The 15503-nt window shown below is 46.5% G+C and overlaps 7 protein-coding genes across 7 annotated transcripts; 3 read left to right on the top strand and 4 right to left on the bottom strand.

The window, feature by feature from the left end:
• Positions 1-211: 211 nt before the first annotated feature.
• On the bottom strand, positions 212-517 carry F5Y00DRAFT_258199 (uncharacterized protein; the record flags this gene model as incomplete). Its single annotated transcript, XM_048010666.1, has 1 exon — positions 212-517. One exon carries the CDS (start codon positions 515-517, stop codon positions 212-214), a length of 306 nt encoding a protein of 101 aa, XP_047868872.1.
• Positions 518-1701: 1184 nt separating this feature from the next.
• Positions 1702-3587, top strand: F5Y00DRAFT_272519 (calcium-dependent phosphotriesterase; the record flags this gene model as incomplete). Its single annotated transcript, XM_048012992.1, has 8 exons — positions 1702-2102; positions 2162-2319; positions 2378-2568; positions 2630-2737; positions 2794-3003; positions 3073-3169; positions 3224-3303; positions 3370-3587. Exons 1-8 carry the CDS (start codon positions 1827-1829, stop codon positions 3585-3587), a joined length of 1338 nt encoding a protein of 445 aa, XP_047868873.1. The 5' UTR covers positions 1702-1826.
• F5Y00DRAFT_226407 (NAD(P)-binding protein) lies at positions 3121-4925 on the bottom strand. Its single transcript, XM_048006340.1, has one exon. The coding sequence runs from the start codon at positions 4661-4663 to the stop codon at positions 3683-3685; it is 981 nt and encodes a 326-aa protein (XP_047868874.1). The 5' UTR covers positions 4664-4925; the 3' UTR covers positions 3121-3682.
• A 438-nt stretch (positions 4926-5363) lies between these two features.
• Positions 5364-6536, bottom strand: F5Y00DRAFT_272521 (uncharacterized protein; the record flags this gene model as incomplete). The annotated part of the gene is made up of 1 exon (XM_048012993.1): positions 5364-6536. One exon carries the CDS (start codon positions 6534-6536, stop codon positions 5364-5366), a length of 1173 nt encoding a protein of 390 aa, XP_047868875.1.
• A 1795-nt stretch (positions 6537-8331) lies between these two features.
• Positions 8332-10910, top strand: F5Y00DRAFT_226409 (permease for cytosine/purines, uracil, thiamine, allantoin-domain-containing protein). The gene is made up of 3 exons (XM_048006341.1): positions 8332-9000; positions 9102-9491; positions 9569-10910. The coding sequence occupies exons 1-3, from the start codon at positions 8911-8913 to the stop codon at positions 10769-10771; spliced, it is 1683 nt and encodes a 560-aa protein (XP_047868876.1). The 5' UTR covers positions 8332-8910; the 3' UTR covers positions 10772-10910.
• A 148-nt stretch (positions 10911-11058) lies between these two features.
• On the top strand, positions 11059-13489 carry F5Y00DRAFT_156998 (uncharacterized protein). Its single transcript, XM_048004637.1, has 3 exons — positions 11059-13016; positions 13109-13204; positions 13273-13489. The coding sequence occupies exons 1-3, from the start codon at positions 11624-11626 to the stop codon at positions 13302-13304; spliced, it is 1521 nt and encodes a 506-aa protein (XP_047868877.1). The 5' UTR covers positions 11059-11623; the 3' UTR covers positions 13305-13489.
• On the bottom strand, positions 13280-15235 carry F5Y00DRAFT_272522 (alpha/beta-hydrolase; the record flags this gene model as incomplete). Its single annotated transcript, XM_048012994.1, has 5 exons — positions 13280-13670; positions 13735-13871; positions 13946-14710; positions 14795-14867; positions 15014-15235. 5 exons carry the CDS (start codon positions 15233-15235, stop codon positions 13611-13613), a joined length of 1257 nt encoding a protein of 418 aa, XP_047868878.1. The 3' UTR covers positions 13280-13610.
• Between the last annotated feature and the right edge of the window lie 268 nt (positions 15236-15503).

A 15503-nucleotide genomic window follows, 5' to 3' on the forward strand; every position in this document is an offset into this window, starting at 1 on the left:
CTTACTTAGGTATATTTTCTGTTTTTATATTGCTTAGATGTTTATTTTTTATGCCCCCGGTACCATCCCCATTGAGCTTACAGCCATGGAGGTTCCCGAGAGTATTATGCTAAAACAGGTATCTACTAAATAATCATTTCGCTGGTAGTACCATGGGGTATCAAACCACTTTCATTACTTTCCCGAAGAAAAGGTAACTTCAATCGGTATTCTAGCGACCCTCATGCCCAAGAGAAGCCCCCAGATCCGAGAGAAGCCCCACGCCCAAGAGAAGCTCGGCGAAGGCTATACTAGCTTTATCTTGATCCACTATTTTTTCCTCGATAGCACGTTTGACACTATCGGATAGGGACTTCCATTGTTCATCTGTTCTAGGTATCAAACATCCGCACCACTCTGTATGCTCAAAGCCAGTAGGTATCAGTTCAGTGCCTAGTTGGGCGGTACATCCTGTGGCAGGATTGCGAACTATAGGTCCCTGGTTACGGGCGGGTAAACTGGATTGTTGGTCGGACATATTGAATATTAATGTTTCAGTCACTGTAGTGTAGCTTACTTTTCTTATTGGGATAAAGAGCTTGATGGTGAAGTACCTATAATGAATGAACTTGGGAATCTTGGCTGTATATATCATTGCCAGCCCCATAGTTTGAACTCGCACAACTGAGTTGTGAGGGAATCAAAGACGTTATACTTGAATTTGTAAACAAGGGATATGTTTTAAGTTGCTGATAACGTTATGTGTACATGAACTGTGGGTTTGTGTTTGAAACTTGCTGGCTTTTCTGTTTTATATTAGTGGCAAATCTATGACATTGTTTGTAATATAAGACATAAGAGTGACTCAAATTAAGAACTACAGGATTAAATTTAGAGTAACCATCATTGACTCAACGTATTACAATCTCACCCATATAACCCCCTAACACTTTTACTAGTGCGCATTAGCTGTGTGAAGACATCTATACTTAGATACAATAGTTACGATATAAATAAAGAGTACTTATATGACGTGTGAATGTAGGGATAACTTTGTGTGAGTATGTATTCATCAAGACCGTCTAACCTATAAACATAGACCAGGGTGTCTTTTTCGACGCTGTAGGAATGCGGGTTATAGTTGAGGTAGCACGGGATTTAGACGATGGGAAAGGTGTCTGATTTACCTCGTGGATATGTCTTTCGGCAGAGAGAGATAGCTGCATCGAGGTTGCGCTTGGCATTGTAGCACCGCTCGCTTCACAAAAGTGAGATAATAGAAATTGGAGAAGGACATCAAGGGCTAGAATTCACTACACAAACGATGCCGGAGAAGACTTATATCTCTAACCACCATGATTTATACCGAGGTATAGCTTATTAATAACCTTTATTTACCAGGACTTGTAATGAAGTCAGTGAGTTTTATATAGAAGAGACTTCACTTATTAATATATGCTAGCGGGTTTTAAACAAAATTAGATACATTCCCTTGAAGTATGTCGATTATGTTAAAAGATATAGATAGCATGTTAGTCTTATACCAAATTTATAACAGCTTCGGTTCTATACAAGCTACAAGCGGGCTAATCAGTTGCTCTCCCCGCTTCCCCGCGCCGATCCCCCGCATCATATCTCCGCATCGTATCTCCGCAATTGTATCTTGAACTACTGAACTACCGGAACCGGGGTCCCGATTCATCTGGTTCTAAACCTTTCCCGGGCGAACCTTGCTATTTCAAAGACTTAATCGGTATAATAGGCATATCGTTAGCCAAGGCATTGGTTAGACCCTTACCGTCCAAGGAACTGCACGTAAACATTCGGCGGGATTAGGGGCGTACAAAATGACAGGTCCCATGCCGACAAAAACCTCCCAAGACCCTGAACATAGAAATACCGAAGCAGCATACGGTGTGAGTTTTCACAGGATGACCTCTCTCTCAGCGGCGGTAGTTCTTCTAGCAGCAGGAATTTTCGTTCAAGCCCATAGCAGCTCTTCGGAATTCGACTACGAACGACTACTGAAACGGGAGGTCCCAGGACAGGCTCAGGTTATTGACTGGAAATCATTCAATGTTCTACCAACCGTTTCGCCCCCTTCAGTAGCTAATGCTACCACGGTAAACTCTACCACATCTTCGTACATCGCTTGGGAGCCTGAGAAGCTAATTTAACCCAGTTTTTCTTCGTACCGCCAGGACATGATTTAGAGTCATTGAAGGAAAAGCCTTTCCATATTTATGACGATGAGTTCTACGATATAATTGGGCCTAATCCTACGTTAACACTCATCGCTAACGCGGGAACAAATCCTATGTTTCACGAGGCCCCCGTTTGGTATGTTTGTAGGGGACATATAAGTTTACATGGACAAATCTAACACATTCGGCCCTAGGTATCCGCCTACGGATGAGATGTTCTTTGTGCAAAATGCTGGAGCTGCAGCCGCGGGCACAGGCCTAAACAAGTCTAATATAATCCTTAAAATCGCGCTTTCAGAAGCCGCGGCCGTATCGAATATTCGTAACGCAACAGGATCTGTTAACGTCCAGACTGTTGACGCACCCGCCATCATCAACTCGAATGGTAATATCAATTAGTCTCAACCCCAGGCTAGGTACTTTTTCAGCTTACCAGCCTGTTTTAGGTGGAACAAATTATAAGGGCCAGATCGTATTTGCAGCAGAGGGCCAAGGAGATGATGTTACGTCGCAACTGGTCGTAATGAATCCGAGGGAGCCGTATAATACAACTAGTAAGCACAGGAGACTGTAATCGGTGGAAGAGAACCAGCTAATCTTTTGCAACAAGTACTACTCAATAATTACTTCGGACGCCAGTTCAATTCCTTAAATGATGTTGCGGTCAACCCTCGCAATAAGGAAGTTTACTTCAGCGATAGTCTCTACGGATATCTACAGGATTTCCGACCTGCACCGGGACTCCGCACCCAAATATATAGATATAACCCCGAGACTGGTGCAGTCGCGGCAGTCGCAGACGGGTTCGGTGTTAACAACGGTAAGATATATTATGAGGTTATCATGTATATTGAGCATTCATATTCTAATGTGTGTATCTACTCCCTAGGATTAACATTCTCTCCCAACGGCTCACATGCGTACGTCACTGATACTGGGGCCAATAAGGTTGTATTGGGTTGGAATTTTAGCGAACCTGCCAGCATGTACGCAATCATGACTGATAAAAACGAGTTGAATAGCAGCTAATACGTCCGCAGTTATCGTTTTGATGTCCAGGAAGATGGGACTTGGGACAATCGTAAGCTGTTTGCATACGTCGACACCGGCGTTCCAGACGGTACGTTATGAAAACCTTATCCCCCTAAGATATCCCAAGACTAATAAAGCACACTCAATCGTGTAGGCATTCACTGCGATAGTAATGGCAATGTCTACTCTGGTTGCGGCGATGGCGTGCAGGTGTGGAACCCATCAGGAAAGCTCATCGGAAAGATCTTCCTCGGCAAGACGTCCGCGAACTTCAACTTTGCCGGTGATGGGCGAATGGTCATTCTTGCGGAGGAGGATCTATATTATGCTACTCTCGGAGCTTCAGGGGGCGGATACATTGGAGATGTTTAATCCTAGCGTAAAACGTTTCGATTTAACATCATTTTAAACCCAATAAGAATAACATATCGATCAAAATTCGTGGTATCTGAAATTACAGACGAGTATTACGACTTTAGAGAATCGATATACTGCTTGACAAGTGTTTCTGCGCTCTCGTCCCTAGCCAACCCAAGCTTCAGCGGCGTAGTTGTGTCAAGCTCCGGTGCCCAGCTTCGCAATATCCTTTCGAGGTCCGGATTAGTCTCCTCTCTGAGATACTTCAACTTATCCTCCCCTCCGTACTTGGCAAGCGCATCCATCAGTTCCTGTATCGAGACCGAGATGCCGGGGATATTAATATGGCGGATGTGCTTCGGTAGCTTCGAGCTGTCCATGTTCAACACTCTAATAAGATTTTCCTGCAGGATTCCCGGGGAAGTGAGAAACGATTTGAACGATCGGTCTTTCAGCGGAATGACGCTCTCCTCGCCCTTCATCGGCTCCCGGATCATGCCCGATAGGAACGACGATGCGGCGTTAGTAGGCCGGCCCGGCCGCACCGAGACCGTCGGAAACCGTAGGCTGAAGGCGTCGATAAAGCCCCGCCGATGCATGTCGTTGATGAACACTTCCGTCATCAACTTGTGCGCGCCATACGTGCCCTCAGGCGTCGGCGTGACACTATCCGAGATAGGCCCGTCCGGCAGCGGCTGCCCGTACACGGCCTGGGAGCTGGAGTAAATCACGCGAACCCCGGGGTACTTCGTCCGCAGCGCTAGTAACAAGTCCCTTACGCTGTTTACATTAACGCGCACCGAGAGGTCCCAGTCAGCTTCCGACCCGGCCGACATGATGCCGTGGAAGACGAATATGGCGGAGAGCGGGGCGGCGGCATCCAGCAGGGACGCCACGAACGCCGGGTCGCAGATGTCGCCTTGGAGCGCCGTCGCGTTCTGCGGGTATTTGACCCCCGGGGGAATAACCGGCTCGACTAGGTCTGTCAGGAACACGCGGTACCCCGGGTCGTTGAGCAGACGGGCCGCGAGCAGAGGGCCGATGAAACCGCCGGCGCCGGTGACGATGATATTCTTGGGGATCGGCGGCATGGTTATGTTTGGACGGGATTACTTTACTTGGTGTTGGTATTAATAGAGATAATTAATTAAGATATGCACGAGTAGATTGCCAAAGGGGGCATGAGATTCTCTCTTAAGCTGCCGGGCTAAGACCCTCGGTATAAATGGGTGTGGATATCGGGGGAGATAGTTCCTAGCAATTCGTTAAAGAGCGAGGAGAGGGACTGCGGGGTTAAGCTACGGTACGGTTACGGTGGAGGTTGAGGAGGAGTGCATACGATCTTGGTTCCACTTTCGGCTTCTTGGAATGCGGAGTGCATCTCCTGTGAACCCTGTTATGCTATATGCCGTATGTCGTACGTCACTTCGATGCGCTCCTGGAGCCTAGAAGCGTTAGAAAGGGTTCTAAACAGCTTCTTTAATGCTTGGCGGGACTTAAAAAACTATAGGAGTAGGTAAACTTGAGCCTTTCTTCTATAGGAGCGACTTTAAAGGAGTTGTTTACTAACTGGGTATAACAATTACGAGGCTTTAAAGACTATACACGTTTAAATCACAATGGCTTAGTGATAGTACGGTGTTAAGAGTCCAATATAAAACTGCTTTGGAATAAATCACATGGGCATAGGGATGTTTTGGCTACCTTTTTTTTTTTTTTTAATTTTATTTATTTAGAATCAGCGACTACATTATAGTCTGAGGTAAATAACTATACTAATACATATGCTAGTTAATAGTTAGATAAACTAGCCCAGATAGCTTTCTGGATCTCAGCATCTTCTTCAGGGTCCAGCACACATTCAACGTCCTGGTATTCTTCCTGGTCGCGTGTCTCCTCAAAGGAATCAGCATCTACCAATTCGTCATCTGTCATTTCGTCACCCGAATCAACTGCTTCCGAAGCAAATGGGGGTTTGATTTGGGACTCATTCAGCGGTGGTGGTGGGAGTGTAGATGGCTGGTCCATGAAGGCTTTCCTCGCGCACGCAGATGCCTCTACCTTTGCGGGCCACCAATGAACTTGTATACCATCCGCAGCCAGATTTTTTATTATCCGGAAGAAATTGGATATCTGAAATCGCCGTTCTTCTGTGACACGATACTTTTTTACCGTTATACCAAGCATATTCTTCTCGACGTAGGCCTTTTTCTTAGCATTGTATTTCAAGTCCTGGACCTTACCTAAAAACCGGAGGAGATCTTGGTTGAGGGAGGTAACCACCAGTAACTGAAATCGCTGGGCTTGGCCGGCGAAGTGGGCGCTGTTCGTATAAATATAATCGTGGACTAGCTTTTTCCTGTAGGGAAACACCTTATCTGCCACATGATGTAGCATCCGGGTTAGAGCAGCCAGCTCGGCATTATCAAGATTCCAATCTGCAGTTCCAAGATCGGACTTTGCTACACACTTATAACTGACGTTCATCGGGGAGGCATGTCCGAAATTGAAGTATGCATGGCATTCAATTTGCTCTAAAACACGCATGAATTTTGTTGGACGTACTACGGCTATCAAATATCGTTGTCCGTCTGAGCCAACATGGGAAGGATGCGCAGCGAAATACTCAGGTCCACCGCCTGCGAGCCAGGTAAGGCCACATGCTGCACAGTCATAATATGGGCGGCCGTCATTGATAGATTTTAGTATTTCAGGGTAGGCTGATTTGCTCCGTTCCTCTGGACTTAAGCCGTCTGGATATCCTAAGTCAGAAAGACCTTTACGAGCCAGTTCAAATCGTGGCTTGACGCTATGAGCCGACTCATCGCAGGAAAACTCAGCTGTATTCTTTGGCATTCTACCATCTTTGGTCGTTTTGACACTATGTAAACATACCTTGCAAGTCAGGAGATTGTGCTGCAGACAATACGGCCGTGACCCGTCAATTTCCTTGAAGGTGCTCATTGTGATTGCTTGCGGGATCTGTCGTCGATAGCTTATCAAATAAATTTTAAGTGGCGTAGAAATTATTGGTAATTCTTTGGAATATGAAAGTCAAATTAGCTTTGAATGCTTGATGATTAAAAAGAAAGAAAGTGATTTTGGAAGGAAAAGTCTAGAGAATATATACTTATCCCATACAATGTTATAGGACAGTTGTGGCCGAATAGAGTGGCTGTATTAAGAATAATGTCGTCGTTTTTCATGTTTCTAATCAGTTGAAATATTGACTAGGTGTCTGAACATCTGTTTTGTATTATTTTATATATAAGGCATTTTGGTAGGTTTCTTCTCGACGTTAGGTACTTCGTTACTTTAGACTTGGCTCCTGGTCTTTACCTACTCTCAACAAGAAGTTGATGGATAAGCATCTTAAGTATACCTATGATATTTTTAATGAGACAGGTTGGGTTGTTATAACTAATAGGTGAACGCGGATATTATTGCGCCCTTAAGAATAGGACATTATGATTCTAGATGGGATCTTTAGAACTAAGGAACCCCCTAGTGTGTATGACCACTAGTTTCCATGTTCTAGGGTTGGGGTTCCTTATGGAACAACAAAGTTGTTTCCATGCCTCATAAGCGCACCTTGTGATATAAGGATAGTTAGAAAAACATAAACTTAGCTATCTAGGACCATGATTATATATATAACTCTTCTTTGTCTATGATGTTTCAGGATGGTCTCAAGGTAAGCTTCTTATATATACCCAGGTATTTAAGTACACAGAGGCATCATAGCCTTGTAATTATATTAGTTCCTCCATGTCTATAGTTTTAGCTATTGAACCCTAAGCTATTCAAAGTTGAACATCTCGAACAAAGAGTTTCCCAGCTACATCAGTAGTCTATTCTCAGATAAGACCATGATTCTTCATTAACAACAACTAAATTGTTTCTCATGGCTTATACATATCCTTTCCGATTATTTATCCGGTGTAGTGCCAATAAGCATATACGAGACTAAATAACCTATTGACGACTCACATTTATGTTTCACTATGAGGATAATGACTAAGATACAAATACTTGTGTTGGGTACGTAAACTCCCCTCGGCTTTAATTAAGGAAACGGTTGGTATGTAATTAAGGATTGATCCGAGGTACTCCCGAATAGGAGGGCTTCCCATATATTTAAAAAGTATTTTCCAACTTTCATAGAATTCCATAACTTTCCATAATTCTCTTGCCTTTTTCAGTAATTTTTCAACTTCGTACTATTATTTTATTGGCTTTAACCCCTGCGACGCTATCCTTAATTAAAGCGCAGCACCCCTAGTGTACATAAGGGGTGCGACCGGCGAGTTTACGTAGCCAGCACTAGTTAGGTACCTAAGGTACATATAAAGGTTTGCATCCGACGATGCTGAAGCTGGTGGGGCTGTCGCGTGAGGCGATTAGACGATAAAAAGAGCTGGGAAAGCCAAGAAGGCTAGGCGGGGGATTTTGGAAAGAATTGCTCGATGAGATGACATAATTCACAGATAGCAGATAGCGGTAGCGTCATAATCTGCGGGACACATGGGGTTTCAGCGGGGCTGATGATCCATTGCAGACCAGGGGGACCCTTACACTAGTATAATCCCCGACTACCGCTAAACCTGAAACGACCATATCAAATACGATCGAATGTCGTCGTTGGCCAATCAGCAGCTTATCTTCAACTGGCTTATCTCTATTGGCGGCGACACCGAAGTCGTGTAAATGGACAGATGGATTCGTTATGTTTAGGAATGTGCATACCCAGATACCTAGCCGGATAGCCACATGCACAACGGTAGGTAACGAGATGAGCATTTGGAGGTTTGTATGTACATTAGATAGTGTGGGGGAATCTTCCTGCTCTGGACTTTACGTGTATGTGCTATGTCAGATATCTCAAGTACTGTAGCCTGTAGGGATTAAGTGCCTAGGTACCTAATCATGATGGCTTGACGGATGTAATACTTATTACTCTTCCTTCCTTTTCAATTTCGTTTATCTTGGAAGAGAATATACATATATCTGTTTCTACTTCCCACGCACATATCTGTTACCATATCTGTTTCTATAGGGCCAGTATCGCATACTCAAGGTTCAAAAGCCTAGAGTTTCGACGCACAATGCTTGATGTCATAGCTTAATGCGACACGGACACGAACCCAACCATCCTATCGCTTACCTACTAAGTTTATAAGTACTAATTCCGGCTGGGTTTGCGCGTCATACATGTGAGAAAAGAGAAAATCGATACACGTGCGTTTAGTTACCATAACTCGACAATTACCTAAACGCAGCGGAACCCACTTCGACCATTTCATCCAGGGTCTGACGGTCTGCTAGATTGGTCGCCACGATGGACAGGCTTCATAATTCGAGGATCAGTAGTTGGATGGACAAGGCCGCTGTAGATAACGAAGATGGCCTTACAGTCGCCCAGTTGATGGTAAGGCTGAATCCGCACACCCATCTCATTCTCGGCATCCGATATCGTGCTATGAAAAGGTAGCCAGTCGAAACAATCGCAGAACTAACCGACCCAATCAGTTAACAAATAATGATCTCAAACCTGTCGAGCCCGAACGTCGCCAATGGGGAGCGTGGAACTTCGTTGGCTTCTGGATTGCTGATTCTTTCAACATTAACACGTGGATGATTAGCTCGTCCATGATCGTGGGTGGACTCTCGTGGTGGCAGTCCTGGCTCTGCGTATGGATTGGGTACGCGATCGCCGGATGTTTCGTCTGCATGACCGGTCGCATCGGAGCCATGTACCATGTCGGCTTCCCGGTTGTGAACCGATCGAGTTTTGGAATATGGGGCTGCCTCTGGCCCGTATTTAATCGCGCTGCCATGGCGTGTATTTGGTACGGCGTGCAGGCGTATATAGGTGGACACTGCGTGTATCTCATGATTCGATCCATCTGGCTTAGTTGGGTGAGTTTGGCTGGATTGCTGTACTCGCATTAAGAAGGAGAAGAAGAAGAAGAAGTTGAACTACTAACACCTCTTAGGACCGGAAAACTATCCCGAACTCATTCTCAGAGGACTCGGGGACTACGACCGCCGACTATGTCTCATTTTTCCTCTTCTGGCTCCTATCGCTACCGGCAATCTGGTTCCCTGTGCATAAGGTTCGACATCTTTTCACTGTCAAAGCTTACTTCGTCCCTTGCGCTGGCATCGCTTTCTTGATCTGGGCGCTTGTTCGTGCCGGGGGCCCGGGTCCTATTGTTCGGCAACGAGCAACGGTACAAGGTAGCGACCTCGCATGGCAATTTATTAAGGGTGTTATGAGTTCGATTGCCAACTTCGCAACACTCATAGTAAACGACCCTGACTTCTCTCGTTTCTCTACTAAGCCTCGTGATGCTCTTTGGTCACAGCTTTTAACCATTCCTATTGGTTTCGCCATCACTTCCTTGATCGGCATATTAGTCTCATCTAGCTCGGTCATCATCTACCCTGGGAGCGAACCGATCTGGGACCCCCTTGACCTACTAGAGAGATTTATCGACGATGGTAGTTCCGGCCAACGTTTTGGTGTCTTCGTTATCTCTCTCGCTTTTGCCCTAGCTCAATTGGGTACAAACATCGCAGCGAATTCGGTTTCGGCGGGAACAGATATGACGGCACTACTTCCGCGGTTCATCAACATTCGCCGTGGTGGCTACATCTGTGCTATTGTTGGCTTAGCCATGTGCCCTTACAACTTGCTCACATCCAGTAATCAATTTACGACCTATCTTTCGTCCTACTCGGTCTTTCTTAGTTCGATAGCCGGCGTTATGTGTAGCGATTACTACCTAGTCCGAAGAGGCTATCTTGAAATTAGGGAGCTTTACAATGCTCGCAAGACAGGGCCGTACTACTTCACTTATGGCTTTCATTGGAGAGCTTATGCCGCATATATCAGTGGCATTCTCATCAACGTGGTTGGATTCGCCGGGGCGGTGAACGGTGGCAATGTTCCCATGGGAGCAACTTACATCTATAATTTCAACTTCTTCTGTGGATTTATTATTTCTGGGGGGATGTACTGGGCTTTATGCAAGCTGTTCCCCGTACCAGCCTGCAGCGATGCATGGATGGAAGTGGGTGACCAGATTGATGAGGTCAGACTTGCTTACGACCAGAGTAGCAGTCAACAAGAAGAGTTTGATGAGGAGGCGGACATTGGCAACAAGTATGACAAGAATCATCAAAAAACTGTATAATAGGGTTATCGGGGAGGGTTACGAAGCGTTAATTTTTGTATATTTATCGGACATAAAAGGGTTTGGTACCTCTAGTTAGCAATATCACAGCGGTCATTTACCGCTTCAGGGGAAATGAATTATTTACCCCTCTGGAAAAGTTTGCACATATTATTTCGGCCTTCACGTCCGTCGGAACCATACTTGGAGAATTCACACGGTTCCAAGTTTCTTGTAGGTGAGGTTAGTATTATTACATGTGTCATGTATCCGTGCAAAGTGCAGGTGGTTGGCGAAGTCATTTGTGCTTTTGAGGAAAATAACTGCTAAGTGCATATTATGCACGGATCGCATACGGCCGTTCCCCTTTCAAGACACTTGGACCAATCACGACCATTTGCACTCATCTGCACTTAGGCAGGTACGGCAGGTACGGCAGGTACAGTGCTGCCTTGCCTTTCCAGCTCATGTAGTAAGCTACGGATTACCGTACCTGCTAACAAGTACCTAACCTAGCAGTTGCCTAGCAGGTGCCTAGCTGCCTAGATAACTCTATTGTACAATGTCAACCCCCATTCTGCCTGGCAGCTGGAACCTTCAATGTGACGAAGGTGCAAACAACTTAAAACCCAAAAACACTTTCATTTCTAAATTCTTTCCCGTCCTCCCGTCTTTCCTAAATATCAATTCCGACAAGCAATTCAAGCAAGTCGTCTTACATTCTTGTTCAATTGTTCTACCCCTCTCGCGTCTCTCCTGGCCGATTACCAGTATCAACCATCAACCATTAATCCATCCCGCCCCCAATTTCTCAATTTCCCAATTTGTCAACACTACGACGTCACGACCGTAGGTTTCAAAAGGTTTCAAACTATGGAGGTTGACAATATGAGTCCCTTCTTAGATATTCCTCTTGAAGTGCTTCTTCAGATAACTTCCTATCTTACAACTTCAGATTGTGGAAATCTTCGCCTTGTTTGTCGGCGACTGGAGGCGTCTCTCCTCCAGTCATTCACCCACGAGTTCTTCACAAAGAGGCAGTTCATGATTAGCGAGTTCAGTCTTGGCGCACTCGTAGACATCTCTAAGTCCAGACTCGCGCCTAGCCTGTCTCATCTGATGATCAGTGTTGAGCGTCCGCCTATATCACCTAGTCTGCCAGTTCATATGCAGGTCTTTTCCGATGTTGAACAAGCACTACGATATAATAAGGTACGGGAAGAACACATGAGCCACCAGGCCTTAATCACCACAGGTCGAGACCTCCAACTTCTCACTGAAGCTCTTTGCAATCTACCCAACCTCAAAACAGTCGGACTACGCGACTTCAACTCTTCAGGCCGCTATCGCGATGGAGCAGATAATACCTGGCACGCTTACGGTGCCCCAACATTCCTCCACGAAACAAACTTCCCCCTTGATCAACCACGATTCGGCGGCCGCCATCTTGACTCTAGCTTGGTGGAATCACGTATGCAATACATTTCCCACGTGTTCTTAACGATGCTCCGAGCCCTAGGCAAGGCTAAAGAGACACATGCTCCTACTCAGCTGGAGGTAATCCTTAGAAATTGTCATCTCCCGAGTCTAGCATTCAATGTGCCTTGCTATCTTGAATCAACGGTTACGCCCTTTCTCAAAGACCTCAAGACGCTCTTCCTAGATTTGGGCCCTGCGTCATTTTCTACCCTGGTTATTAACAACGGGGGAAATTACCAGAGCTATCTTGGCCTCACTCTGGTGACATTCCTGTCGAAAACGACATCTTTAGAACATCTGAGATTGAATTTCCGGAGCTGTGCTAAAGACGAAACCCAGGGCCTCCTTCAGTGGTTGATTCGTACGCCTGAGTCCCCGAGCGGCTCAAAACACCAAGGGATCGAAGTAAATAAGATGCAAGAAAAGCTACCACGGATACCGCAGACCCCTGCATTTGAGCATCTGGAGGAGCTTGAAATTGGGATGATAACTATCGAGCCAACCCTGCTTCTCGACATTTACAAGAGGTTTAAGTCAAGCTTACGCATAATCTCTCTTCACAAGGTTACCTTCTCTATCGATTCGCAAAACCAGGTTGCGGACAACAGGGTCAACCTCTGGGCTTTGTTCTTCGGACAGATGGCGAAACTCAAATTCAACTTATCCGTCATACGACTCTCTTTCTTAACACAGATACTTGCCATGTCCGCGTATTCGATAGAATTTAAAGATAGAAGCCAAACTTCAAGGGCTCCGAATTTCGTCACGGAGTGGACAGGCAACGACTGTATGTTCATTATCCCTTATACTTCGAGTGTCCATAAGACTGCTTACGGGCATACTAAAAAAGTAAACAATGGCTAACTTTAAATCTCATAGTCGAACGTTCTTCGGGAGAATTGATTGGCTCAATGTTCATCAATTGGCCTTCTGTTCGGGATATGCAAGAGTACAGCGATCTTTTATCATCCGAAGGTGCGTATTAGGATCACCAATCCATTAGGCATCGTAGGCATTGGGATTTTGCTAATTTTAAAACACAGATGACGATGAAGATGATATCGACGACGAGTAGATATCTTTCGATAATATCATCGATACTTATGGCGGTTTCTAAAGGAGTCCAAACTAAGCAGGTTTTGCGGCTGATATTATCATTACAACGGCAATAGGGCATTCAACAATGAACTTCAAGATACTTTCTTTGTTCTAGTTTGCGAAGCCTTTCCTGTACGTTTGGACTCATGGAAGCAATCACTGGATCACCGGATGGGGAAAATGGAGATCAAGTGGTGGCATCTTTGCTTAATTGAGCTTCTCTATGACTCTATATAGATAATACAATCCTCCATAGGATACTAAAGGCGACATGTATCTAACTCTAAACGCTCTTGTCAAAAAAGTCGAGGATTTTGGCGTATGTCGCCTGCGCGGTATACTCCTATTCATAGGTAGTTAGCACCAATCCGGCGACATTTCATAGTAACTAGAGAATGAATGCTTACCAAGTTTAGGCCGTGGCCAGCACCGGGAACAACAAAAGCCTCGAAAGAAGTTGTATTAGTGAAGGAATTCCCCGTCTGGTCAGGGATGCTGGGCTCGGACACGTAACAGTTGCCTCCGCAGAATGCACCGTCGCGCTCTAAAATAGAAAGTTAGCTTGTTATTTATACCCGTCATGGCTGAGCGGACTCGGTGAATAGGGGCTCATCTTACCTCCCGTAATAACAAGAACAGGTCCAGTAAAGCTATTATTCGTAGTCGTCAGGCTACCGATAGTCAACAGCTCACCGACGGCGGTCGGCGCGCTCGTCGCGTAAGTTGCTTGGAGGATGTCCGGGTCGAAGTTGTCCGGGGCGAAGAAATTAGTCTGCACGGCCGAGACGTCGCCGCACGTAATGTACCCGGGCCCGTAGCCAGCTCCCGCCAGCACGAAGTTGCCCCCGAACAGGAAGTTCCCCACGTACGTCCCCAGCCCCTGGCTGAAGCCCGTCAGGGCGACGGCGTCGGACGTGCCGTCGTCGGGGTGCGCGGCTGTCAGGGCGTAGGTCTGCGCGGAGCCGTAGCTGTGGCCGACGTGCACGACGCGCTCGTAGCGCGCGCTGATGCCGCGGACGCTGCCGCGGCGGAGCTTCGCGGTCAGCGCGCGCAGGGCGGATAGCTCGAGGCTGGACTGGATGGCGGCGACGGGGTCGCCGCGCGTGGATTCGCCGATGCCAGGGCGGTCGAAGAAGAATACGCTGTAGTTCCGGGCTAGGGCGGCGTTGGCGTAGCTGTAGTTGTAGGCGTGGAAGGGGAAGTCCCAGTATGTCCGGTCGAAGGCGGCGCCGTCTGGGGGTGGGGGATGGATGTTAGTATATAGATTGGGTTGGGTTGGGTTGGGTTTGTAGCTCTTGTCTGCCGGAGAAGAATCCGGTATGGCTCTCTGAGAAAGGGGCGAGGGGATGGATTTTGCTTGGCGAGAATAAAGGGGGTTTGTTGCTTACTGCGAAGTGTTAGTTAGTTTGCTACTAGGGACAGGGAGGTTTCAGGGACGGGTTTTTCTACACGTATTGGTATACATACCGAGTGAGAATCTGCAGCGTGCGGCCCGGGCCCGCGTCGGGCTCGCAGTAGGTTGCGGCGATGGAGTAGTTGCCTGTCACGGTTCGGTACTAGTAGGGAGTATCTGGTTAGTTGGACGTTACCTACTCCTTTCACCGACGCTTGCATAGGGAACTTGTATGTTATGTAGTGTCTAGGCAAAGGTGATGTTGTTGAAGAAGAGATGGAGCCGACGCTCACCTTGTTTTCGCTTAGTATCTCGTCAGCGTAGTTCGCACCCGCCCGACCGGAGTTCAAGACGAAGTTGGTGACTTCGATATCGTTGGCCGGCGCCTTAAGCGTGAAGTCCATATTCTGCGCGGAGAGCGAGAGCGGGATCGTCAGGTTCTTGCAGTTGCGCGCCGAGACGACCGCGGCCGCGAGGCTCGCTAGGAGGAGGCTGGATAGAATTTTTGGGGCCATTTTTTACATTCAACTAGGTATTTTATTATTGAAGTTGAAGATGAAGACTTGCTGGTGAAGCTATGTCGTTCATCATGAGGGAAAGGGGTGAACTAGCCCGTTCTTATACAGCTAAGCCAAAGACCCGATATCTCTACTGCAAACAAATATCAATGCAATTCCAAATACACCATCGTGGCGCGGCGACCTTCATCCCCCCCACCAGGTCAACGTGATGATATTCCCGTCCTCTAATCATCGGGGTCCGTCAGATATCTAACGTGGAGCC

Source organism: Daldinia vernicosa (assembly GCF_022497035.1).
Source record: "Daldinia vernicosa strain CBS 139.73 unplaced genomic scaffold F5Y00scaffold_5, whole genome shotgun sequence".
Classification (NCBI taxonomy): Eukaryota; Fungi; Ascomycota; class Sordariomycetes; order Xylariales; family Hypoxylaceae; genus Daldinia; species Daldinia vernicosa.

What these genes read in the sequence shown, in the direction of transcription:
- F5Y00DRAFT_226407 (XM_048006340.1), bottom strand. Translation starts at nt 4,663, where the DNA reads ATGCCGCCGATCCCCAAGAATATCATCGTCACCGGCGCCGGCGGTTTC.
- F5Y00DRAFT_226409 (XM_048006341.1), top strand. Translation starts at nt 8,911, where the DNA reads ATGGACAGGCTTCATAATTCGAGGATCAGTAGTTGGATGGACAAGGCC. An exon ending in TTACAGTCGCCCAGTTGATG is followed by an intron (nt 9,001 to 9,101) that starts GTAAGGCTGAAT and finishes CGACCCAATCAG; the next exon opens with TTAACAAATAATGATCTCAA. An exon ending in GATCCATCTGGCTTAGTTGG is followed by an intron (nt 9,492 to 9,568) that starts GTGAGTTTGGCT and finishes AACACCTCTTAG; the next exon opens with GACCGGAAAACTATCCCGAA.
- F5Y00DRAFT_156998 (XM_048004637.1), top strand. Translation starts at nt 11,624, where the DNA reads ATGGAGGTTGACAATATGAGTCCCTTCTTAGATATTCCTCTTGAAGTG. An exon ending in GGAGTGGACAGGCAACGACT is followed by an intron (nt 13,017 to 13,108) that starts GTATGTTCATTA and finishes TAAATCTCATAG; the next exon opens with TCGAACGTTCTTCGGGAGAA. An exon ending in CGATCTTTTATCATCCGAAG is followed by an intron (nt 13,205 to 13,272) that starts GTGCGTATTAGG and finishes TTTAAAACACAG; the next exon opens with ATGACGATGAAGATGATATC.